Source organism: Cynocephalus volans, chromosome 14 (assembly GCF_027409185.1).
Source record: "Cynocephalus volans isolate mCynVol1 chromosome 14, mCynVol1.pri, whole genome shotgun sequence".
NCBI lineage: Eukaryota > Metazoa > Chordata > Mammalia > Dermoptera > Cynocephalidae > Cynocephalus > Cynocephalus volans.
The window spans coordinates 86653554-86679448 of record NC_084473.1 but is presented as its reverse complement, the minus strand read 5'-3'; the positions used below and the strand labels follow the sequence as shown (position 1 = coordinate 86679448).

General features: G+C 35.6%; 2 protein-coding genes across 9 annotated transcripts in view; both read right to left on the bottom strand.

Annotated features, from left to right (window-relative positions):
- ANAPC1 (anaphase promoting complex subunit 1) overlaps positions 1–25895 on the bottom strand; it is a 105238-nt gene that overhangs the window by 54770 nt on the left and 24573 nt on the right. For all 8 annotated transcript variants that reach the window (XM_063078157.1, XM_063078156.1, XM_063078159.1 and 5 more), the window contains 12 exons: positions 22833–22967; positions 20229–20369; positions 19616–19676; positions 17499–17686; positions 14510–14584; positions 12052–12320; positions 10696–10787; positions 9650–9798; positions 4610–4688; positions 4185–4221; positions 4017–4087; positions 1707–1885 (listed from right to left, as the gene is read on the bottom strand). In XM_063078157.1, the coding sequence (XP_062934227.1) occupies positions 1707–1885; positions 4017–4087; positions 4185–4221; positions 4610–4688; positions 9650–9798; positions 10696–10787; positions 12052–12320; positions 14510–14584; positions 17499–17686; positions 19616–19676; positions 20229–20369; positions 22833–22967 (1476 nt within the window). The remainder of the gene's footprint in view (positions 1–1706; positions 1886–4016; positions 4088–4184; positions 4222–4609; positions 4689–9649; positions 9799–10695; positions 10788–12051; positions 12321–14509; positions 14585–17498; positions 17687–19615; positions 19677–20228; positions 20370–22832; positions 22968–25895) is intronic.
- Positions 8216–9049, bottom strand: LOC134363172 (NADH dehydrogenase [ubiquinone] flavoprotein 2, mitochondrial-like). Its single transcript, XM_063078744.1, has one exon. The coding sequence runs from the start codon at positions 9021–9023 to the stop codon at positions 8274–8276; it is 750 nt and encodes a 249-aa protein (XP_062934814.1). The 5' UTR covers positions 9024–9049; the 3' UTR covers positions 8216–8273.

Genomic DNA, 25895 nt, shown 5'->3' with positions numbered 1-25895 from the left:
AATTGCATGGAATCTTTTCATTTTCTCTCAAAAATGTTTTATACTTGTTTAACAAAAGATTAACTCCTAGCTGAAATGCTAAAAGTTTTGCAACATTTAATGTGGAAGCAACAACACTAGCCTGGAAAAAAAAAAAAAAAAAACAGCAAATATGACCAGATAATCACTCTTAGTTCACAAAAATTCATTTTGATTCCTATGGAATATCTAATTTTAAAAGAAACTATATTCTAATGGGTGAGTATACAGACCCAAGTAGCTGACAAACTGAATTTATATGGAAGTAGTAATAAAATGTAGCCTCAAATAACTGAACAAATTGAATTTAGATAGAAGTACTTAAATGACATTTAAATACAGATTAATGGGTTTTTTAGTGTAATGGTGTTGAGCAGCTCTCTCTCATAGTAACAAAGAGATCTAAATGCTAAAGCTGTTTCTTGGTCAAGGAAAAGAACTTCCATATTACTAGCAAGAAAGATTGATTTTCTGTTTAAAACAAGACAAAAACAACACAGTTGCTATTTGGATGCAGGTTAAAAGAGATATGTGCTGGAACAACCCTGCTGGAGATGGGATCCCATGGAAACTGATCCTGGCACAAGTCCACATTAGGCAACTCTGGGGTTAGGAATACATTTTGATACAGGCTCTGAAGAAGCATTAATAGCCTAAGCGGCTCATAAATAGTTATAATGTATTGATTACTATGTACTGATTCAAAGGCTAATAAGAGATAAGCCACATTCCCACTGTTTTCTCAGAACATGAACAAAGTAGAAGAGTCACCAGGAGTAAAATAATCATTCCTGAATCGTCCTTAATGAGGTGCTACCATCTATTTTTTAAAAGTTAGAATTATACAAGAAGTTTTAGAAGTTTCAGTTTAAGAAAGTTTGATTTAAAAAGAGAGAGATTTGGAGAGTAATAAAATATTTCACTTTCTATTTGTCAGCTTCTTAGAACCCATTCTTAAAAAACAAGATTTATAGGGCCAGCCAGGAGAGTGCGGTGCTGGTAAAGCCAAGGCCGAGGGTTCGGATCCTATATAGGGATGGCCGGTGCACTCACTGGCTGAGCGTGGTGCAGACAACACCGTGCCAAGGGTTACAACCCCCTTACCGGTCAGGAAAAAAAAAAACAACCAAGATTTATAGATTGATGAAGGACAGTATTTCAGGAGGGATAACTTAGGATATCTTCTAAACAGCTCTAGTGAAAAAAATCTTTTTCCTGGGGCTTCAGTTTTATGTGATTGAACAAATGTTTATGCCTACTTAAAAGGTTAAATTCAAGAAACTTAATACATCAAACGTATAAAAGAGAAAGTAGCTATATATTAATTATCCAAATTCAGGTTCTATGTGTCCTTCCTTTTCCCATGTAATAACTACAAAGTAGTTAATTACTAATATGGTACAAGTAGAGAAATATTCATGGTAATTGCCCTACTGACTCAGCGCTTCTTCTGACTCAAGGCAAAGGAGCATCGAAGCAAACCAAGGCATTCACAAAATCTCCTGTTCCCATAATCAATTTATGATTAATAAGATGTGTCCAGTTATAAACCCCAAAAGGCATATAATATAAAAGACAAACTGATATACATACTTGCAAAATGACTTAAAGGAAAATGAAAAAGAATTTCTGCACTGATTTTATTTGAGACTAAAACTGAACACTGAACTTTCTATGTTGACACTCACAGATTTCCCTCTGGGTATGTTTCCTTCACAGGCCTGCTTGGAGAGATCCTGACGTCCAATCAAGAGACAGACTGCTTCTGGCCAGTCTGAAGCAGGCTGCTCACGACAGTGATAAATTGCATCTCTGATGGGAAGAGCAATTCCAAAGGGAAGAGTTTCTAAATCTCTTAAAGTGAATCCTTATGGTGAAAGGAAGAGAGAAAATTTTAATTTAGACTTGCTCCAATTATCTTGATCGAAGTTATAATAAACACCTATCCTGACAAATAAGAAAGAAATCCATTTTATTCATCTTACTACCAAACTAATATCTTGACCTGAGGGATTCATGTAAAAGGTCTCTTTAAAACAATGCCTAGAAACCTGAAGAAAAAGACAAACAATCCAAACAAAAAAAAAAAAAACCACAACAGACAAAAAGACATTTCCCAGAAGAGGGAATATAAACAGTCAATAAACATATGAATAGATGCTTTACCTAATGAGTGATCAGGTAAATACAAATTAAAGCCACTGGGAAATATAATTTCACATTCACTGGACAAATATTAAAGTCAGTCAATACCAAGTGTTGGTAACTATGTAAAGCAACAGTAATCCTCATCCATAAACAATGGCAGTATAAACTGGTATGACTACTTTGGGAAACAGTTGGTATATACGGTAGGTACATACCCCTTTTGTCCATCAATACCTATAGAGAAACTTGTGCACATGTGCACCAGGACACAAGTATAAAATATTCATTAGAAATATTGTTTCATTATGGCAAAAAAAATAAAGGGATAGGGAAGGAAGCGAGTCTCAATGTCTATCATCAACAGATGGATTATCAAGTTGTGATATATTCAAACAATGAAATAGTAGAGCAGCACAAATAATCTACTGCTACATGAGTCAACATGTATGAATCTTTTAAAAATAATGTTGTATAAATAAAATAGGACAGAACACATGTTATATATGTATATTTACAGAAAACTCAAAAATATACAACACTAAGCAACATATAAAGATGTAAAACTATGGAGAAAAGTAAGGTAATATAAAATATAGGTAGGGCAGTGGTTACCTATAGGAGTGGAGCGTGTATAAGGAGGGTACCACCAGGAGCAGATACACAGGGGTCTTTCTACTACACCAGTAATGTCCTATATCGAAAGGCAGGTGACCAGTACATCAATACTCCCTTTATATTATTCTCTAAACTAAACACATACATTTTATACATTCTTTTGTATGTATATTCATATTTAAAATTTTTTGAATCTTTAAGTTAATTAAAATTTATTTTTCCTATAATGATTTTCTAAATTTTACAATATTATTATTATTATGCCTTATTTATAATATAGAAAGCTGAGTAATTACTGAGGCAAAAAATTTTTCCTTATATGAAAGTAACACTTTTATTAAATGTACAAGGGTACTTCAAAAAGTTTGTGGAAAAATAGAATTAAAAGATAATACAAATCCTTCCATGAACTTTTTAAAGTACCCTCATATGTGATATACAAATGGATAAAATTTATCCAGTATTTTTTGGCGCAGGTGTCCTGTATGCATACTACATGATGATTATTGTCATTTTCAAGGTGGGATACAAAAAAGAACTATGAAGAACTTCATTTAGAATACATTTTAGGTAAAAATTCAGAAACATCTTGTAATATTCATTAAAACATTACTTTCTAACATTCTATTCTATACGACATCTTTTTTTGATATCTTTATATCAGTAATTTTTAATTTTTCCAGTTCTTTATTTTTTGAAAAAAATTTCTTTAGTATGTCCTTTATTTTAAAACCTAGTAGCACAGGTTTTGGGAATAGAGAATACCGAACTCTTTTCCTCCCTTTTTCCTCTTCCCAGCTGAATGTTCACCCTGGTGCCTAAAATCTCTGACCTTAAGCCTTCAAAAAAGCATACCCTGAAATGTTTATATAATTACTTTCAGACTTGGCCAGAATACCCATTTCTGATATTTGGTATCATAATGGCTTCAAGTTTGGATGTGCAGTAATTAGAGTTCTCCATTCTGAGACCAGTTTACATAGCCATAGCCTAAACTGGTCCAAGGCAAATGGAAAATAAAGACTTCTTACGCACCAAGAGATAAAGAGCTGGTATCTCAGATATTATTACATGGAAGTTGTGAGATTGTCAGGAAAAGGAAGTATGGCTCAATGAACCATAATCTCAATCTTGTGACACTTTTCCCTAAAACCAGAGCCCCTCTCTCCTCATGCGTCTCAGTTCTAGCTAGTACGGAGCAGGGCCTAATTAGAAGGCAACAAAGAAGTTCTTACCTACATTAGTCATCCAGACAACTAATCTTTCAGCTAGGCTAGAAACTGATGTAGAATGCCTGAAACTAAACCTATAAGAGAAGAAAACATAAAGTTATTAAACAGAACAGTAAAACGTAATACTGTTTTAAAAATTTAATATAGAAGCACAATCTGAATAAAAGTCACCTATTTTCCTCTTGTTCTGCTTGTGACTTCTGGGGGGCTAAAAAGGCAACAAAATGAAACTTTATTTTGATAGTGCCATCCTAGCAAAGAAAACATACAACATGTAGAAGACATTTGGAAATCATTCATTAACAACTTCTAAAACAGTAATAAAATAAGCAGTTCTGCAGCAGGCTAGAAATAACAATAATTTCCTTCAGGCTAAAACACAACTTTTTAGCCATACCGAAAATATAAAATTTGTTAGATTTTAAGTAATCCTGGTGTGTGAAAATTGGTTGCGGACTATAGACTATAACAGTACTAAACAGGCAAGATGTGGCCTCTAAAGCAAACAATTATGAAAATTTTAATTTTCTTTTACCAGTTGTGATATTAACATTTATAAGAATTTGTTTTGGAGGCCGACCACGACATCAACTTACCGGGAGTTATTCTGGATAAATACTGTGGGGCTTCACCAGAAACGGAGCTCTCATCACCAAGTATGTAGAGTGCAATACTCTGCAAAAGGAGAAAGTAAACATATTACCTTTTAAACTACTGAGGTATAACTAGGAAATAATCATAATATAGGAAAATTTCATCCATTTAGGTATACAGCTATATGAGTTTTGACAAATGTTATGCAATCATGTAACCACTACCATGCTCACAATATGGAATACTTTCATCACACTAAAAAGTTCCTCTGAGCCCTTTGTAGGCAATCCCCTCCTCCTACACCCTGCACTGGAAACAACTCACCTATTTTCTTGTGCTATAATTTTGTCCATCCTAAAATGTTATGTAAATGATGGAATCATAAACTATGTAGTCTTTTCTGTCCTACTTATTTGACTTAGCATAATACTACATGCATGTATCAGTAGTTTGTTCCTTTTTACTGCTGAGTAGCACTCCATTACACAGATGTACCAAAATCTAATAGACATTTGGGATGTTTCCAGTTTGTAGCAATTATAAGCAAAATTTCTCTAAACATAAGCATAAAGGTCTTTGTACAGGTACATATTTTCGTATCTCTTAGGTAAATACCCAGGAGTAGAACCGCTTTGTCTTATGGTAAATATACAGTTAACTTGACAAGAAACAGTCAAGCAGTTTTTCTTTTTCTTTTTTTTTTTTTTTTTTTTGTCTCTTTTTCGTGACCGGCACTCAGCCAGTGAGTGCACCGGCCATTCCTATATAGGATCCGAACCCGCGGCGGGAGCATCACCGTGCTCCCAGCGCCGCACTCTCCCGAGTGCGCCACGGGCTCGGCCCAAGTTTTTCAAAATGCTATGCCACTTTTGCAGTCCTACCAGCAATGTTTAGTTGCTTTGAATCCTCGCCAAAATATTTCAGTCATCCTAACAGGTCTAGTAGTATTCTAGGAGTATCTAACAGGTATCTAGTAGTATGGAGTAGTAGTGGTATTTGATTTGAAAAGGAAAGAAAAAATATAGATAAGATAAAAGGCAAAAACTCTCCAAAAAGAGTTTAAAATATCTAGCATATAATGCAAACACAAAAATACATTTTTTAACCTTGTTTTTTTACCTGTTAATCACATTATTCAAAAATACCACAGTAATAACTATAGACAAATTCCATTAAATGAGAATTTATAAAGTTCCTTGATGACAAGTCCCCAATAAATGTTAGATCACTTCCTTACTTTCCCGTCCCTTATTTCAACAAATGGTAAACAAATAATATCATCTCCACTTATAAAAGTGACTCAATAGCAAAGAGCCACCGAAAGCTAGAAAGGTCTGGTACAGGTTGCTGCAAATGTCTCATTAGCTAAACAGTATATCAAAAAAAATTAAATCTACTAAAACTCATAGTGACAAAACCAAAACCTATTAACAAGGGTTTCTGGTGATTTTTAAAAATATTTTTATAAATATATCTGTGACCTGGCAAGTTATAAAGAAACATTGAGAGGATAAAAACTAAATGAAGACAAAGGCCAGAGAGGTAAACTGAGCATTGAAGCCAGTTTTACTGAGAATACATATGCAAAAGGACAACCTAAAAAATGGGAGAAAATATTTGCAAATCATATATCTGATAAGAGATTAACATCCAGAGTATATAAACTCCTATAACTCAACAACAAAAACCAACCTCTTTCAAAAATAGGCAAAGGACTTGAATAGATGTTTCTTCAAAGAAGATATAGATAAGCATATGAAATAATGCTCATAAGCATATGAAAATATGCTCAACATCACTAATCATGAGAGAAATGCAAATCAATATAACAATAAGATACCACTTCACACCTACTAGAAAGGTTATAACTTAAAAAAACAAATGGAAAATAACAAGTATTGGCAAAGATGTGGAGAAATTGGAACCCTCCCTCCTACAATGCTGGTAATAATGTAAAATGGTGTACCACTGAAAAAGAGTTCAGCAGTTCCTCAAAAAGTTAAACATCGAATTACCACATGACCCAGCAATTCTACTCCGAGGTATGTACACAAAAGAATTAAAAGCAGAGATTCTAAAAGATATTCATATACCCATGTTTCATAGCAGCGTTATCGGCAATAGCCCCAAGGCGGAAACAACCGAAATGTCCTTCAACAGACGAAAAGATAAACTGTGGTAATCTATACAATAAAATATTACTCAGCCTAAAAAGGAATGAAATTTTCATAGATGCTACAACATGGATGAACCTTGAAAATTATGCTAAGTGAAATAAGCCAGATGCTAAAGGACAAATATTGTATTATTCTAGTAATATGAGGAACCTAAAATAAGCAAATTCATCAAAACAGAACAGAGGTTACCAGGGACTGGGGAAATGGGGAAACATGGAGTTACTGTTTAATAGGTACAGAGGTTATGTTGGGGATAAGGAAAACTTCGGGTATACATAGTTGTGATGCTTATAAAACAGTGCAAATGTATTTAACTCCAATAAATTATATACTCGAAAACAGTTAAAATGATAAATATGAGGACATTTATAGTCTGCTAACATTTGGGAAAGGGATGGTTCTCCTGTGAGACTGGGAAGACCCCATTTCTGAAAAGATCCACAAGAGGCCTATAAGCAGGCCGCTCCAGGATGGGGAGACTGAGGGATATGTGCACCAAGGAAGTCACCTTTACCTACACCCTCTGGCTCTATGCAAAGGTTTGACCTTGGACATATATTAACCATTCAAAACAAACTAATTTCTAAAAATAAAGATGTGTTTCTTTGAAAAAAAATTTCAGCAGGATTGTTTTTTGCAGCTACAGACAAGCTAATTATAAAATTAATATGAAAAGTCAAAAAAGCTAAAATAATTTTGAAAAAGAAGAGTAATGGAGGGAAGAGTGAAACTAGCTAATTTTTACACTTACTGTAAAGCTACAGTAATCAGGACAGTGTGGACAGCCACATAAATCAATGAACCAGAACAGAAAGTAACAAATAGACCCACAAGAATACAGTCAATTGATTTTTGACAAAAGTGCAAACACAATAAAGGATAGTCTTTTCAACAAATGGTGAACAAAAAGTTTAAAGAACTGGATATCCAAACAGAATAATAAAAACCTCGACTTAAATATCACACTTTATAAGAAAACATACAAAATGGATCAGTAGTCTAAATGTAAAACGTGAAACTGCAAAACATCTACAAGAAAACATAGGAGAAAATTTTCATGTTTTCGTTGTTTTCATGTTTTGTTTAACCTGAAGTTAAACAACGAATTCTTAGAAATGACACTAAAGGCAGTATCTATAAAAGAAATTGATAAACTGGCTTCATCAAAATTAAACACTTTTGTCCCATGAAACACTAAGAGAATAATGAGACAAAACAAGCCACAAACCAGATGGAAAAGTCTGCAAACCATGTCATCTCACTAAACCTCATATCTACAACTCTCAAAATATCATTAGCTATCACTGAAATGCAAATTAAAATCACAATGAGCTATCACTACACATCTATCAGAATGACAAAAATAAATAATAGCGACAATACCAAACACTGACAAGAAGGCAGGGAAACAATTTCTTTCTTTTTTTTTTTTTTTTTTTAGGAGGTTCATATTTTATTTCTCTGTGACATGTTTACAGTTGAATGTAAATTAAAGGCCTGCTTGCACACCAAAGCCAGGTCCTTTGGGTGGTTCTGTCAATGAGGTAAGACCTCCAGCTGGCTCACAAGAGAAGCGTCCACTCCTTGGCCCAGGTTTTGGAATTTTGCCAGCCTTAAGCTCATCAATAATTTCTTCAACATCCTTAGGTGTCAGATCCTCATAGTAGTTGTCATTTATCTGAACCATTGGTGCATTTACACAGGCCCCTAAACATTCCACCTCTATAAGAGTGAAAAGTTTGTCAGGTGTGGTCTCCCCAACCTTTATTCCAAGCTTTTTCTGAATGGCTTCTAGTATGCTGTCAGAGTTTCGAAGCATGCAAGGTGCAGTAGTGCAGACCTGAATGTGATACTTTCCAACTGGCTTTCGATTATACATTGTATAAAAAGTTGCTACTTCATATACTCTCATTGGAGGTACTTGTAAAACTTCTGCAACCTTGTTCATAGCAGAGATAGGCAACCACCCATTCTGCCTTTGGGCTAAATCCAGGACTGGAAGCACAGCTGCTGCTTTATGCCCTTCTGGATAGTTTTTTACAACTGCCTCTATCCTCTTATAGTTTTCTGGTGTGAAATCAAATGGAGTGTCTGGGTTATTCTCAGGAGTAGCTCTGTGCACAAATAAGGCTCCTCCAGCTCCATTGTGCACGACGGTCTTATGAAAATTCCTTATATGTCTTCCCCATTGGGCGGTGAGGCCAGCCGCCCGGGCCCGGAGCGCCATGGAGAAAAACATGGCGGGCCACAGAATTCACCTTCCCCCGGCCTCACCGGGCGAGAATCCCGAGCGAGCCGGGGACGCCCAGCGTGCGCACTCAGGGAAACAATTTCTTTAATATTGCTGGTGGGAATGTAAAATGGAACAGCCACACTAGATAACAGTTAATGGTTTCTTTAAAAACTAAATATACACTTTTTATATGAACCCATCAATCCTACTCCTAGGCATCTACTCTAGGGAAATGGAAACTTATGTTCACACAAAAGCCTGAATGTTTACAGCATCTGTATTTATAATTCTTAGAAAATGAAACAAACACAACTATCCTGAATGGTTAAACCTACTGTGGTATAGCCATACAATGGACTACTAGTAAGCAATAGAATGCAATGAACTGTTGATAGTTGATACAGACAACAACTTGGATGAATCTCAAAATCATGAGGGAATTTTTGGGAGTGATGCAAATGTTCTATATCCTAATTATGGTGCTGATTACATGAATCTATACATGTGCTAAAATCCACAGAAATGTACACAGAAAGAAAAAAGTTAATTTTACTGTATGGTAATTTTTAAAATTAAAATTAAAAAGAAAAAGAAAAAAATTAAATAAGACAGGCAATACTCTAAATACATACCAAGACTACAAGTCTGCTTCTTCCACAGATTCCAGGGAGGTAAGGATAGGGTGGCATTCCTTCACCTTTCAGACAAGAACTCACCCACTGATAAATGCTTGGTGGCTCAGAAGTAAAAAATGATGGATGATGCATAAACACTGTCTGACCTTTAAAATTAGATAAACGTTTATAAAGATACAAGAACCCATTAAGACAGTACTATTTTATTCTAAAGGGAATACGATCAACAATAACAAGTGACTTTGAAACAATCAGAATAACATTTTTCTGTATTCTCCAAAATGCTTCATGTTTTCTGTCACAGTAAATAACTGACTATATTATCATATGCAAAATTTAAATGACTTCTATTTTATCTCCTCCTGGATGAAATTTAGCAAATTCTTATGCCCAAGCCGTATGAAAAATCTTACCAAAACTTTTTGGCCTCACCCTAAAGACAGAAGAGACACCCAGGATTCAGTTCTTTTCCAACAATTGGACTCAGTACAGTGATGATTAAAATGTTCTATATCGGGCCGAGCCCGTGGCGCACTCGGGAGAGTGCGACGCTGGGAACGCAGCGACGCTCCCGCCACGGGTTCGGATCCTATATAGGACTGGCCGGTGCACTCACTGGCTGAGTGCCGGTCACGAGAAAGACAAAAAAAAAAAAAAAAAAATTCTATATCTGTGCAGTCCAACAGCACTTGAAATGTGGCTAGTGCACTGAGGAACTGAATCTTTAATTTTATTTTATTAACATGTGGCTAATGGCTACTAATTGGACATCACAGGTCTAGGCTAAAGCAACCTTGGCACTGAAAATTCTAAGCTTTTGCAAGTCAGAACCTTAGGGATAGGTAAAATTTTCCCTACACACTGAAGAAGTTATGGCTTACTATAAGTCAGAGATCAAGCGCTACAACTGAAATCTGCTTAGTGAAAAGATGCTGCCCCTGACTTAGAGACTAATAGTAAGAAACACATCTTCTGCCATTCACTTAGAAAGAAGCAAATGTCACTATCCTGTTCAGAAACCTTTTAACCACACAAACACGTACCTTGATCAATTGTGCACACTTGTCCGGTAGTTCTGACAAGCGTTGGGTAGTCTCTATAGTAATGGTCTACATACGGCCCCAATTTTAAGTCTCTAAAACAATAAGAGCATATAAAACAGAAGGTATTATAGCATCTTCTTTCCACAGAATTAGAAGGATTTATTAGTTGAACTTTTCAATTTAAAAAACTTACTTATGAGAAAGAAGATAATCAAATCTAGTTTCTTTATTGTATTTCTGGACTTTAAATTTCCCAGTGACAAATGCAACTCAAAGTCCTTTTGTCACATACATTTTGTGGAGGTACAACTAGAGTAAAAGCACAATGGCCTAGTTCTTCGTCTGTTACTTATTAGCTGTGTGATCTTAGGCGAGTCATTCTGTTATCCTCAGTATTTTCTGCTAGAAAATGGGGGAACACCAGCTAACACACTCTGAAGTTTTGAAGATTAAATAAGATAATATATGTGAAAAACACCTTACCAAATGTAAAACATTAGACAAATGTTACTTATTTCAGAGAGCCATGATTACAACTTGGAAATTATTTAATTAAAAAAGAATTTCCATGATAGTAATGATTTGGCATAACTGATACTGACCATCAATTAAAGCAGTCATGTCTCAGAATGGAATTTCAGGATCTCAAGGAAGACCACAGAAATTAGAAAATGTGCTATAATCTTAACTCAAAGGTTGGCATGTCCATTCAAATTCAATTTCTTTATCACAAAGGGTCACAAAAGGTTCAAATGACACCTATAACTCTTAGAATTCAGAGTCAAACACAAGGTGCTAAAAAAGCTGTTGATACATATTATTAGCATTATCTTATTGTGGATCCACTATAAGTGCCTGACAGACAGGAATGACCACAGATTGCAACAAGGAAAGCACAGCAAAAAGAGCCCACAACGAGCAAACACCACTTGGGCTCTGAGAAGCAAATCCGGGCAAGTTTCCTCATCACTAAAATGGGGATCATAATACTTACTTTGAAACTTTATATGTAAACTATGATTTTATTAACTATAAAGCATTATTTGAATGTAGGTATTATTAAAAAGGAGCAAATGTTATTGTACAACTTCCACCACAGTGTAGCCAACCAGTCATCTTGTCATCTTGTTTTTTCCTGACTTTCCACTAATCTTAGAACAAAGACTAAAACTCCCAGCATGGCCCACAAGTCCTTACATAACCTGTATCTTCAAACAATTCTGTGGTTTACAGAAAATGCTCTGGTTTTCGGAGAAGGTAGATTTCAGAAACTTATTTATAAGCTTCCTATATGATATAGAAAAGACAGTCACATAAGAACCTCTTGCAAGTTTCTAATCCACAAACAACATTTACCTTGCCAACTGAAGGAGAAGTTCAACAAGCGAACAAATTCCTTCTCCCATTAGCGTATTCAATTTCAGCTCCTCATAGACAAGGTGAAGAACAAAAAAAATTGCAGGTATGTGAGTAAAAAGAAGTGTAGAAGAATCCAGACTGAGGTTCTGTGAAACATCCTCATTCTTCATCTGCGAAACTTCTGAAGGACTCAAACATAAGGATCGGTTCAAAAGATGAGACTCAACATTCTGGTGGTAGTCTGAATTCAGTAAATATTCCCAGTCCTGAGAAGAATAAAAAGGATATATTTTTTTAAATAACGCCTCCTTGTAATTTCATCATTAAAAAAGAAATTCAAATTCACTTAAAACAATTCAAGATCCATTTTCACATTAAGTCAACCTAAGAATATGAAAAAAATCACAATACTGAAAAAGAAAAAAAAACTACAAAATAGTCAAGCAATTTCCGGATGCCAGTGATAAACATTAAGATAAGCCACCTTTTTTTTTCTTTTTCTTTTTTTTTTTTGACTAGTAAGGGGATCGCAACCCTTGGCTCGGTGTCGTCTGCACCACACGCACTGGCCATCCCTACATAGGATCCGAACCCACACCTTGGCGCTACCGTGGTGAGCCATGGGGCCAGCCCAAGATAAGCCACCTTTAAAAACCATTTGAAAACCATCTCTTCTAGGGAACAGACTGTGCAAGTAAAATCCTACTGTTTAGGTAGGGATTGAGAGAAAAAACTTAAGTTTATCTCAGACTGTGTTTTATGAAGCCAATAGTAAAGAATAAAAGATGGGCAGTGTGGACAGGCAGGTCTAGCAACCACTACACTGATCCATGTTACAGTAAGAGAGAAGACCTACCTGTATTTAGTTGGTATATTTATCTTTCCATGTTTATGAGATGCTGGAGCTAGAACAATGATCCAATAACCAACGGAATTTTATATTAGGAGTGATTATACATTCCAAGCATTGGATCTATTGATTTTCTATTTGTGATCTACTGTATTGCGTTCAAAGAATGTAGTTCATATTATGTCCAGATCCTGGAATTTACTGGTAATTTTATAAGCCTTAAAACAGTGTGTTGTTATTCTACCTTAAAAACTCTTGGACCAAATACACAAAAAAACTGATAAACTGGATAACCAAAATACAAAATTCTCCTCATGAAAAACAACACTGTTAAGCCACATACAAAGAGAAAATATTCTCAATACATGTATATGGCAAAGAACTCATATCCAGAATATAAAAGGAATGCCCATAGCTTAAAAAATATTTTTTAAAGTACAGTTAAAAATAGGTAATACATTTGAACAGAAACTTCACAAAGAGATATATAAGTAGCTAATGAGCACATGAAGTGTTTAACGTCAGCAGACATCAGGGAAAAGAAAATTAAAACCACTAAGAGAAAAAATTTCACACACACTGAAATGGATAAAATTAAAAAAACTGACAACAGCAAATGTTGACAAAGCTGCAGAACATGAGGAACTTGCATATGTTACTGGTCAGAGTGTCATATGGTACAAGCAGTTTGGGAACCAGCAACGACCCAATAATTTTACTGCTAGGAATTTATCCAAAAGAAATGAAAATATATGTCCACAAAGACTTGTTACTGAATGTTGGCAGCAACTTTTTTCATAAAAGTCAAAAAATGGAAATAGCCTAGATATCCATCAGCAGAAGAATGAACAAACTACAGTATAATTCATACTACTCAGCAATAAAAAGGTACAAACCACTGATATCTGCAAAAACATGGATGACTCTCAAAAACATCATGCTGAGTGAAAGAAACCTTAAACCAAAGATTACATACTACATTATTTTCATTTACATCCCGTTCTGGAACAGGCACAACTAACATATGGTAGTAGAATTCAGATCAGTAGTTGCTTAAAGAAGAGAAAGGGATGGATTAAAAACAGCATGAAGGAACTTTATGGAGTCATGGAAATGTTGTGTATCTTGATGGGAGTGTGGCTTACATGAGTGTGTATATGTCAAAACCAATCAAATTGTAAACTCAAGATATGAGGATCTCATTTATGTAAATTATACCTCAAATTAAAAAATTTGGGGGGGACTTAAGAATATACCCCTGGAATCTGATATGTCTGAGAATCTAAATTAGAGGAACAATCCATAACAAAAGGAAATGCTGTCAATTTAGGTGATCATTTGGCAATAAAATATCTATAAACCCAAACTGAAATCATGCAGCAATACATATGTCTACAATAATTTTTAGATGATCATTAAAGTCAAAAGTGAATAAATGCACACAAAACAACAAATCCTACCCTTCAAAATAACTTGTGCAGTATTAAAATAAATAGAGCAAAAGGTGTTGGAAATACAGACAAATGACAGGAATACCACTGAAGTGGGAGACTAGTATGAGTACCCACAAATCAATTTATATTAGCAAGAAATAATAATGCTTACATCATCAGATCCAGTCTCAGAAGGCCTTGCTTTTTTGGGTGCAATGACTGGGGAAAGTGATCCTTCAAAGTCAAACTAGAAAATAACCCCAAAAGAGAAGACAAAAATCATTAATTTATTACAGTCCACTAATTAACTTAAAGGATTCAGAAATCAGTTTTACCAATAAAGGAAACCAAGGAAAGTCAACCAAACTCACTTCCTCATCTGGAAAATCCTGGCACAAATATCTTTCTTCTAGATCATTGTACAGACGAAATAAAATCATATATGCAAAGCATCTAGTACAGAGCCTCAGCACTGCAATAGTAGTTTTCTTTCCTCTCCTACTTCTATGATAACACAGAGTATATCACACCTTTAGCAGAACAAATGTGGTATGCATCTTTCTTTAGGCATACCACAATATGCCAATTCTCAAAGAATAAACCCAAGATTAGCCAAATGTTAGAACAAAGCAGACATTTATTTAACATCTACAGTGGACCATCTAACAATTCTATGGCAGAGACAGTTAGCTACTCTTTCTCCTCTTTGTTCTTTGTTCTCTTTCTCCTGGACCCAAAGCCAGACAACATACCCCGGCCTCCCTTGAAGTTGGGTGTGCCCCTAACTTCCTTGAAATTAGGTGTGACAGAGTGACCACGAATGAAAGTGTATGTCACCACTTCCAGGATCAGTCCATGAAAAAAACCTCCCACATCTGCTCTTCCAGACTCTTTGCGCCTTCCACCACCTGATTAGAATGGAGTCAACCCCAAGGCAATCTTTGGAGACTCACATTAAAGATGGCAGATCCTACATCAGTCTAAGTCCTGAATAATAGGTTGGCCTGTTTACTTGCCAAGCACACTTATATGAGCAAGATAGACATTTCTACTGTATCTGAGCCTTTCTATCTCTTGAGGTCTTTCTGTTACAACAGTTAGCCTATCCTAACTAATACAACTACATAAAAGCAGTTTTCGAAAAGTCACTTTTCTTCAATTCCCCCTGGCATAACCTATGCCACCCCTACTACTTCATAGGGGCAATAAACTACCAACTAATAAACCAGAACTCTATAAATCGTAATGGTTATTTTCCTATACTATAAAAACGTACACATATATCAATCTCATTCCTCTGAAAGATGATTTCTATAAAAAAATTAACATAGACAGCAATAAAGTAATTTTTTAAAGTGAATATTATCAAGAAAAGGTTTGCTTGTGAAGCATTCAAATAAAAAACAGCCAAATTCACACACAATATAATCAAAAACTGGTAATGACAGTGAAATCTAAGCAACAGGTGAAATGAGAGATATCTAAAACTTCACCAAAATACCACACACACACATACACACACACACTCACACGCACACACACAGAGTCTAAATCACAGTCAAAAAGAACGTCCCTGCTATGGTTATCAGATTCATGAGACCTGGAGTTATGGGAAAGAAGAGCAGAGACTGCCTGATAGCAATACCTCTCTGTGGCATATACAAATCTGTTTTATCTTCATTCTTTTAAAGTGTCTCAGGTTAGCCAACCCTGTTATATGCTCCTGTAGATCCCCACCCTTGATATGTCATAACCCGTATGTAAAATATTTATTATTAGTCTCTCCCAAGACAATCAATTCCATGAAAGGAACAGTCTGTCTTCCTAGTGTATATCTGACAAGCCTGGTATTGTGCCTAGCTCACAGCAGGGGGCTCAATATATACCTAATGAAAACATGAGCATCCCAAAGGACACAAAAAGTTAACCCCAAATGTATCTGTTCATAGAGTGTACCATCCAATGCTCTCATTGAACACATCAGTAAATTGGAAAAAGCGCAAAGAAATGCCAAAAATATTTGTACTCTCTACTACATTATTTAAATGAAAACAAGAAAATGGATAGATCTGGACAAAGCAAAATGAAAATAATTTGTCAGTGAGGGCCATTTCATCCTGAGCTTTAACTGGGAGGACAAAAGTTAGCAAGGGTTTAACTATATATTCCTCTAAACGAGTGTCAAAGCAACTCGGCCTCAAGAATTCATTCTCTTTCCTTCCTTTAGGTCAGAAATACATAGGTCAGAAAACCATGCCTTTATTTACAAAAGAAAAAAAGGGTGGATGCTCACTGACCCCCACAATACGAAAATGTGAGGGACACTGATTCTCTGCCTGAAACTAGGGCACAATGATCTATATTCTTCAATGAGTTCCACGGGATAGCTATGCACAAAAACTACAAAAAGCTGAAGTGCACTTATTCATAATGTATATTTCCAAAATCAAAGGGAAGGTGTTCTAGAGTGATTTCTTCAGAGTAACCCAGGCACGGTTGTCCTGGGAGGGATCTCTAGAGCTAAAAGGAAATCACCAACAATGAAAGCACAACCCTTTTGATTTTGTAAATAATGTATTAAGGGCCTGTAAGAAGGTTTCTGAAGGAAGAGGGTGAGGAATGCAGCTTTATACCATTCACAGAGTACATACTTAGGCTAAGGCACTGTCAATCCCCCTCAAATTGAACCTTCTTCCTCAAATACCAAGCAATATGTGTGTAAAAAGAAAGTCTTATCTTTAGAAAAGAATCTTAATGAGTCAGAAGATACAGTGTAGTCTCAGCATTGAGCAAATCACAAGTCTGATCTCCTTGTGATTTGGTTTATCAACAAAACCAAGATTACTAATCCTAGCATAACGTGCAGTCATTTTACAAAGATGAAATGAGAAATAACAGTCAAATGTGCATTAATACATTACAAAAATTCAATAATTGTAATTACTAATAAAATGTTATTTATTATCAAATATTTAATAATATTAAATATTTGATTTACAATATATAGATACAATAAGCCTTAGTTTTAGTACATTAATTTGAATAAGGGACGCATATTATTAAATTTATCTGTTATGTACTCTGAATGTTGTATTACCAATTATGCAAACATTCCACTGATAACAAAACAACTCATGAAGGAAACAATTATATTTACTTACATTTCGGGTCCATGCTAAGCGGTCTGTGTTATAACCCATCATGTTCATGAGACAAGTCACAAATAAATTCCACTCTGACTGATAACCAGGTCCTCCTGGAGCACTGTGGACATTGTACCACTTGACAAGCATCTGAACCGCTATTTCTTTTGGCAGGATTAACTTAATTGCTTGCAAACATGTTTGCACTATTAAAAGCAAAGATTAATTTTAGTATGTTTCCTATGCATGCATTTTTTTCCCCCTTCCATAAAAAACTTTTTAAACTACTACTATGTAAAGGCCAATTACTACGAAAAGAGAACTGTCATTAAAGAGCCAAAAGGATGCAAACATTACCTCGCCAGTCATATGACACTTACATCAACTATTGTATTCTCCAATAAATGGGGCTTGCAAGAGGTCTGAGGGCAGTTTTCAATCATTAATTTTGGACCAGAAATAAGGTGACCAAATAGCCCAGTTTACCTGAGACACTCCTGACTTACATCAACTGCCCTAGCACTTAATAATTGCTCCCTCTTTCACTCTCAAAAATGTCCTAGTTTGGACAATAAATTAAAGGTTATTCTAGAAAAGAAACTTACAATTTCTATGTAAGTACATTTATATGAAATATTGCTTAAATACTTCAGTAAATGAATAATATTCAATTTACGCATCCACAAATAGCAATGCTTAGCTAGCATTACAAGATGTTCTAAATGAACAAGCATGTCTAGTTGAATCCAAAGTAAGTATAAACCAGATGCTGCCTGAGGGTCTGAGGAACCCTTTCTAAGTAAAATGCATAAGCTTGTATGCATGAACCATGTGAATTCTATTTGTCTATAAAGGGTTAAGATTTTATTTTGTTTTTATTTACTTTATTTCATCCATTAATATTTGGTTTTACATATTCTATTTAGGATTATAATACTTCTAAGTACTTTAGAAAGGCGAGGAATCGCTACAAGAGTACATTAAAAGTTCATGAAAAAATAGAATTAAAAGTTAATATAAATCTTTCCATGGACTTTTGAAGACCCATAGTATATCAACTTAGAATATCATTTACCACAACCATGAAAGAAAACCCCTAAAATGAAAACATCATTCTAATGTACAATCTGCCAATGCCTTACTTTGGCATTTAGATTTTGAAACTAATAAATGTCATGAACTTTTTTATACCCATATAAGCATTCTTTTCCTAACGTTCGTTGGTAAACCATTAAATTTCTAACATTTTGCTTACTATGCTATATTCAGAAATATTCTCCCCTAGTATCTTCCCCTGCATTTCAGTAATAATTCAAGCAGACTCTAATATTTATTAAAGCACTTCTGATTGTATTTTGACTATAATACTAAGTATTATTCAATTATATGTCCATTTCACAAATTATCTAATGATTGAGAAATTTAGTTTAGGATTAAAAACATCATTGAATATGCCAAGAAACAGTCACTTAGGCTTCCTGTTTCTCATATTTTTTCACAAGAGGCATGTACATGGTATTCCTCGACTTAAGACTCAGAGAAACAGAATTAGCATATCCTTCAACTGTATTCCCGCCTTACAGCAAACAGGGTGGACATCACAAAGCACTCCCCAGCTATTTACACCTTCTCTTCAAAGTGAAAAACTTGATCTGGTGACTTCAGAAATAACAAAATAATTTTTTAAACCCTAAATGTTAAAATAAACCAGTAATTACAACAATGTGTCACTTAACAACAGGGATATGTTCTAAGAAATGCATTACTAGGCGATTTTGTCATTGTATGAACATCACAGAATGTACTTACACAAACCTAGACGGTACAGCCTACTACACACCTAGGGCTATATATATAGCCTATGGCGGCTACAAACCTGTACAACATGTTACAGTGTACTGTACAGTATACAGTTGAATACTGTAGGCAACTGTAACACAATGGTAAATATTTGCATATCTAAACATATCTAAACATAGAAAAGGTACAGTAAAAATATGGTATTATAATCATATGGGACAACCACTGTATACATGGTCCATCACTGATGGAAATGTTATGTGGAGGATGACTGTACTCCAAATCTTATAAATCAAACTGAGAACACAGAAGTGAGGTCTGACTCTTAATCATACCTAATTCAGAGGTGGCAATTTCAGGAATAGTGATCCTAACCATGGAGCCATTACTCAGTTCCTAGTGAAAAGAACGGAAACAAACAAGAGAAAGTAAATGGAATTTGTGCATTCTAAGTCTTTGAATGTGTTAAAAACAGCTGGTGCTGTACAAGACTATTTACCTGTCAAAGCAAAATACAGTAAAATAAATGAAAAACAGTATTTTTCAAACAGAATTGAACACTTCCAACTTTCAAAAACTGTAAATGTGTTTATGTGAAAAAAATTTTCAAAAATCCTTGTTTTAATAAAAAGTGTCTAACTTTTATACAGACACAAGGGACACGATCCTCAAAAGGAGACAACTCTCAAAGAGATGACAAAAATCATGTCAATATACGATTCAACTAACTGAACAAGCTTTTGTTTTCAATAAATTTTTAATAAGATAGAAACTTTAGAAAACATGCAGAATTACTTTATAAAGGTAAAATAATGCAACAAAAAATGACATACTACAACACATTTTTAAAATCATGATAAATATATGTTCTCATTTTTGAGACAAAATTGTGCATTCTGACAAATATATTTCTTAGAAAGCTACCTGATTTTTTTAAAATATACTTACTAGAGTTACTCTGTTATGGACAGGATCTCTGATAGAATGAATATAAGTTCCAAGCTGTTGGAAAGTACAATCTTCATTATAGAGAGAATCATGAAGTTTTGAAGAGTCTCTGAGTTCTGGAACTGGAGACAATAGACCAACCTGTAAAAGTCATAAATACAACACAAATAAAGTATTTTTTTGAGAAATTAAGTACTAAAAAAACTTAACTATTTCTTTTTTGCATATGGTCTAACAAACAATTATATGTAAGAATTTAAAATCACTCTGCTCCAGCTATGATGAAGTACCTGGCAGGAGACCAAGGTGCTCACAGAAAACAACTAGACAAGGGGGATAAAACAGCAAAACATCTGATTAATGGTACTGGAAAGCTGTAGAGGCTAGCCAACTTGAGGGACCAAGATCTAGGAGAAACAGGACCCACAGAGAGCAGGGCCAACATTCCTATCCTGCTTTTCCTGCTCTGGGCATTTGCATTTTGGGTCGTTGGGGAAGCATAGCGATAGCCGGAAAATGTGAAAGGAAGGCCACAGCTAAGAGGAAGGGAGGTAGCAAGACTTCTGGCAATTTTACAGGACCAGAGACATAAACTGTAATTTCAGGAAGACAAGACAGACATGACTTGAAGAACTAAGAACCCAGGGAGAAAGGAGAGCAATTAAAAATCAAAGAAGCGTGACCAATATTTGGTGGTATTTCTCCTATCAGCAAATATTTATTTGAAAATAAGAACAGCATTTATTTATTTAACTGCAAATATACAAACAAAAATAGTTAAATGATCTTAGTTACTAAGTACACACAGATGCTTTCAATTTTAAATCTCCAATGATCTTCTTTATATTCCCATAATTAAATTTGTATAGGACATTTCTAAATAGAACATCTTGTCAACCCTGAGAGCCAATATATAAATGTATTTATAACATTCCAGCTTCTACTCCAACAGTTTCCAGAAAAATTCAGCCCCCCTTGTCCTGACTCTAAGCCTAGCAGCACAATCTGTCAGAGAAGTGGGAAAGCCATCAGCCAATGTGTTAAGACTATGGTGTCCCTGTGACCTCACAGCTAGCAAAAAGACACAATCTGTCCTGGGTTTAAGGAATTCTAAAAATTGGAAACTATTTATTATAAAAGAAATTTTTCCAAATCACACAAAACTCTCTGATACTTCTCCAGCTCCCCTTTTGAAAGTTCTACAAATGCGCTGGCTTGAAGGAAGAAAGTTCAAATCAGGTCCTACACATTACCCAATGCAACTGCCAGCACTAATCTTCCTTTTGAAATGCCCCTAAACATCTGCACTCAGCTGTCCCTCCAATACAGACTACTTTTGTCCAGGATTCCTAACGTGGTAAGCAAGAGTACCTATCCAGGTCACTCAGAGAATTCTGAGCCTTGTTCCACATCGCCTCTCCCCAGCCTAGCAGCACAAAACCAAACAGCTGACAGACTCTGGCATTTCCACCTCTCCAGGCCTCTCATGTCACTCTCCTCCTTTCCACATAAACTGCCTTAGCTCAGACCCTCTTCACAACTCTTAGGTTGACACAGACAACCTCACTTCAAGTCTAACTGGTCTCCCTATATTCAATCTCAAGATAAGCCAATCTAAAATCCAGATAACACTCATAACTCCTTCCTGAGAAACCTGTAATGCCTGGCAATTGCATTCAGAATAAAACCACCTTTTCACATCAGTAAAAAGAGCACATCAGTAAGAGTGTAAATCCCTTTAAGAGCACATCAGTAAGAGTGTAAGTCCCAGGTACATCACTTACTGGCTTCATCGCCTTAGACAAGTAACCTCTGTGTACCTCTATATACTAATTTGTAAAACAAGGATCACAGCAGCATCTTCTCAATAAAGCTATTCTAAGGGAGTAAATGAGTTAATAATGATAAAGCACTTAGAACAGTGCCTACCACATAGAAAATGCACAAAAAAAGGTTGTTGTTATTATCCCACCCACTGCCCTGCCTCACCCAACAGACCTCTTGTACTTTTATAAGTATTCTTTCAGATATGTTGTCCTTAAACTGTATTCTAGGAGATGGAGGTACAATTATGCATTTAAAAAAAGGTTCTGCATTCTCCTGCCTTTATGCCTGTGCATGTGTGATTCCTCCTTGCCCCGAACACCCCTTTCTACCTACAGATACCCTACGTATCCTCAAGGTCTAAACCTCATCTGACATGTCCCTCAGAGTTGAGGCTTTGGTTTTGCCACATCATCTCATCAGGATGTATCACCCCATCGGTGAATCTACTATTGGTACTTTTGGATCCTCCTTCATAAGTCTTAACAGTCTACCTTAAATTGTAATTTCTCATGCAGACAATGCATCTATTCCACCCAAGTAAACTGTGAAATCCCTAGAGTGAAAAAGAATACATAATTTTCTTCTCTCTAGCATGTTCAAACAGTACCACACACATCACAAGGGAAATCAATGTGCGTTAACTGACTCATTTGTGTTTGAAAACATTTATTCTACAAGTATTAGCTAAAATTAAGTCAACCATGGAAAGAACCCATATTTGCCCAAATTTCTGTAAGACAATATTAATATTTTGGCAACACCTGATCCATTTCTTACCTCATCCAATGATCCAAGTAGTTTACAAAGAGGCTTAGGAGTACTAACACTGTCCAATGGAGTACTGGGCCGAGGCATTGTGTTGGACATCGTCAAGGAAGGAGCCGGCAGTCCAGGAATAAAAACCTTTCCCACCTTTGAGCAATAGAAAGACGTGGAAGAAAATACTGGCTTTAATGCATCATATCCTTAAATAAATGTTAAGGCATGTAGCACATATTTCTTTTGATATTTCAAACTTCGTGCTCAACAAACACAACTAAAACACCATCGGAATTAAAATTTTAATAATCTATCAAATGCCACCATCCAACTGCAAATACTTTTGTAGGATTTCTCTTGGTTTGATTTTTCTCTTCATTACTGAGGAACTTTTTTTTGCAGGAAAGAGGAGAATGTTAACATAGTCAAGACATTATACAAAATTCCATATATTATATAAATTTTTCTACATTATTGGTAGTAAAGACAAAAGGGACACTAAGCTTACAAAGGATAAGCTTAGTGTCCCTAAGCAATCTTATTAACTAAGTCTCAAGGCAGAGACAAAGAACACCAAACACTCCCCAAGGGCTAGAAAAATGAGGATGGATGATGCTCAAGAAACTAAATCTAATTCAAACTGTGCTCTGTAGCTCACCATCTCTGCTTTCCACCATAAACTCTCTTCCTTGATAAAGCTCTTCATAGAATAGAATAAATTCTTCACTGACCTTAAGAAGAATGAGTTGAAAATCCACACTAACCACCCCTTATTTTACCTACCTGTAGAGTTCTCAGGAAAAACACAACAGATATTCATATCTACACAGGATGAAAACTTGTTAAGACTAAAAGGAGATGCTCAAAACTAAAGTGAAATTTTAACAACATACAAATTTATGTTAATATACACTCAAAAGCTCATAATAGAAGTCACCCATATAAAATCTGCAGGTTTAAAAAACAAAAATAACAGTGAAACCTAGTATATTACAAGTTTTTAAAAAGCTATCTGAAACCCCCAGTTCATGAAAAGATGAAATATGCACATTCCAATTACTCTTCCCCCAATTACCAAAAAAACAAAAAACAACAACAACAAAAAAAAAAACCAGCACACAATTTATAATGCAACTAACAGAAGACTCTGAAAGGTAGGAAAAGAAGACAAACTGGCTAGAGACCTGAGACACAGCGATGACCTAACGACGAATTCCCTTGGTTTTGGTTTTTGCTTTTTTAACCCCTTACATAATCAGGCCTTGGACTTTAAAGGGCCTGCAACCCAAACACACCCACAGCCCAGACAAAAGAGGTCCCAAGAAAACCTTACTCTTTCTAACCAGTGTTGGGAAAAGAGTGACCAAGTAGGACAGAAACAAACAAACCATATCTTCCCTACTCCAGGCAAACACCACGAAAAAAGCCACAGCCCTCCCCCGCTCCTCACCAGGAGGTATGGCCTGGAGACTGTGGGCAGTGTCCTATCTTTCAGCCCTACAATACATGGACCAGGGGGTACCCCTCCGCCAGACAGAGACTGTGGGCCAGGCTTACATCCCTGCTCTGCAGAACTAGGTGACATCTCTCCCCCTCCTCATTAGGCACTGCAGCTGCAGAGACTGCGGATAGAGCCCCATCTTTGACTGCCAGGATGGAGCAGCTCACTACCTCCCATCTTGTGCAACTGTGAGGGGGGAAGGGCCCTGGCTTTCATCCTCACTCTATAATAAGACAGAAGTATGCAAGGAAGGACAAAGATTAAAAAATAAATGGTGCCTCAGGAACCTGTATGTGGGACTAAAACAAAGTATCTAACATTCATAAATTGGAGAATCAGGAAAGGAGAAAAACTGGAGCTGAAAATATTTTAAAAAAAAAAAAAAGTGAAAACACTTCCCAAGTTGAGTTAACCTATAGATTAAAGAAGCTGTGTGCACCCCTACCAGGACTAAATCCAAAGAAATCACACATGATAATAAAATTTTTGAAAATAAAAGACAAAGGAAACAAATCTTGAAAGTAGAAAAAAACAGAAACATTACTAGAGGGACAAGTCAAAAGACAGGAGACTTCTCAATAGAAACCATGGAGGCCGGAAAGAAGTAGCACATTTTTCAAGTGCCAAAGAAAAAACCTGTCAACCTAGAACTCTGTGTGTCAGTAACTTATTCTTCAGGAATGAAAGTGAAATGAAGGCATTCTCAGATAAAAGAAAACTACAAGAAATTCTAGCCAGCAGACATGAACTAAAAGAATGACAAAAGATGATGATTCAAAAAGAAAGGAAATGGTTACAAAAAGAAAACCTGGAACATAGAATAATTTATGCATAATCTCGAAATTATTTATGTTTGATATTTGAAACCAAAAACCATAATATTATCAGATGTGATTCTCTGTGTTTGTACAGGTAATATTTAAGACAACTACACCATAAAGGGGGGAGGGTAAAGAAACCTATATGGTATTATCTTCATAAGAGCAGACAATGATAGACTATTTATATATTGTAAACTCTAGAGTAACACCACAAAAAACATTAAGAAACTCAAAAACACTATAGATAAATAAAAATGGAACACTAAGAACTGTTCAAGTCATTCATAGGAAAAAAGGAAAAAGGGAAGCAGAGGAACAAAGCTCACCAGGAACAAACAGAAAAAAATATTAAATGAAAACTTTAAATCCCTTCAGGTCACTAATCATATTAAATGTATTTACAGCACAATAATTAAATAACAGAGACTGGAAGAAAGGATTAAAAAAAATACAGCCCAACTATATGTTGGCTACATGAAACTCACTTCAGATATAATGACATAGATAAGTTAAAAGTAAAAGGATGGTGGGCTGGCCTGTTAGCTCAGCTGTTTAGAGTATGGTATTATAATACCAAGGTCAAGGGTTCGGATCCCTGTAATGGCCAGCTGCCTAAAAATAAATAAATAAATAATTTTAAAAACAAAAGCAAGATACTGTATAACTATTTTTAAAAAGTAAAAGGATGGGGTCAAGCCCGTGGCGCACTTGGGAGAATGCAGCGCTGGGAGCACGGCGATGCTCCCGCCACGGGTTCGG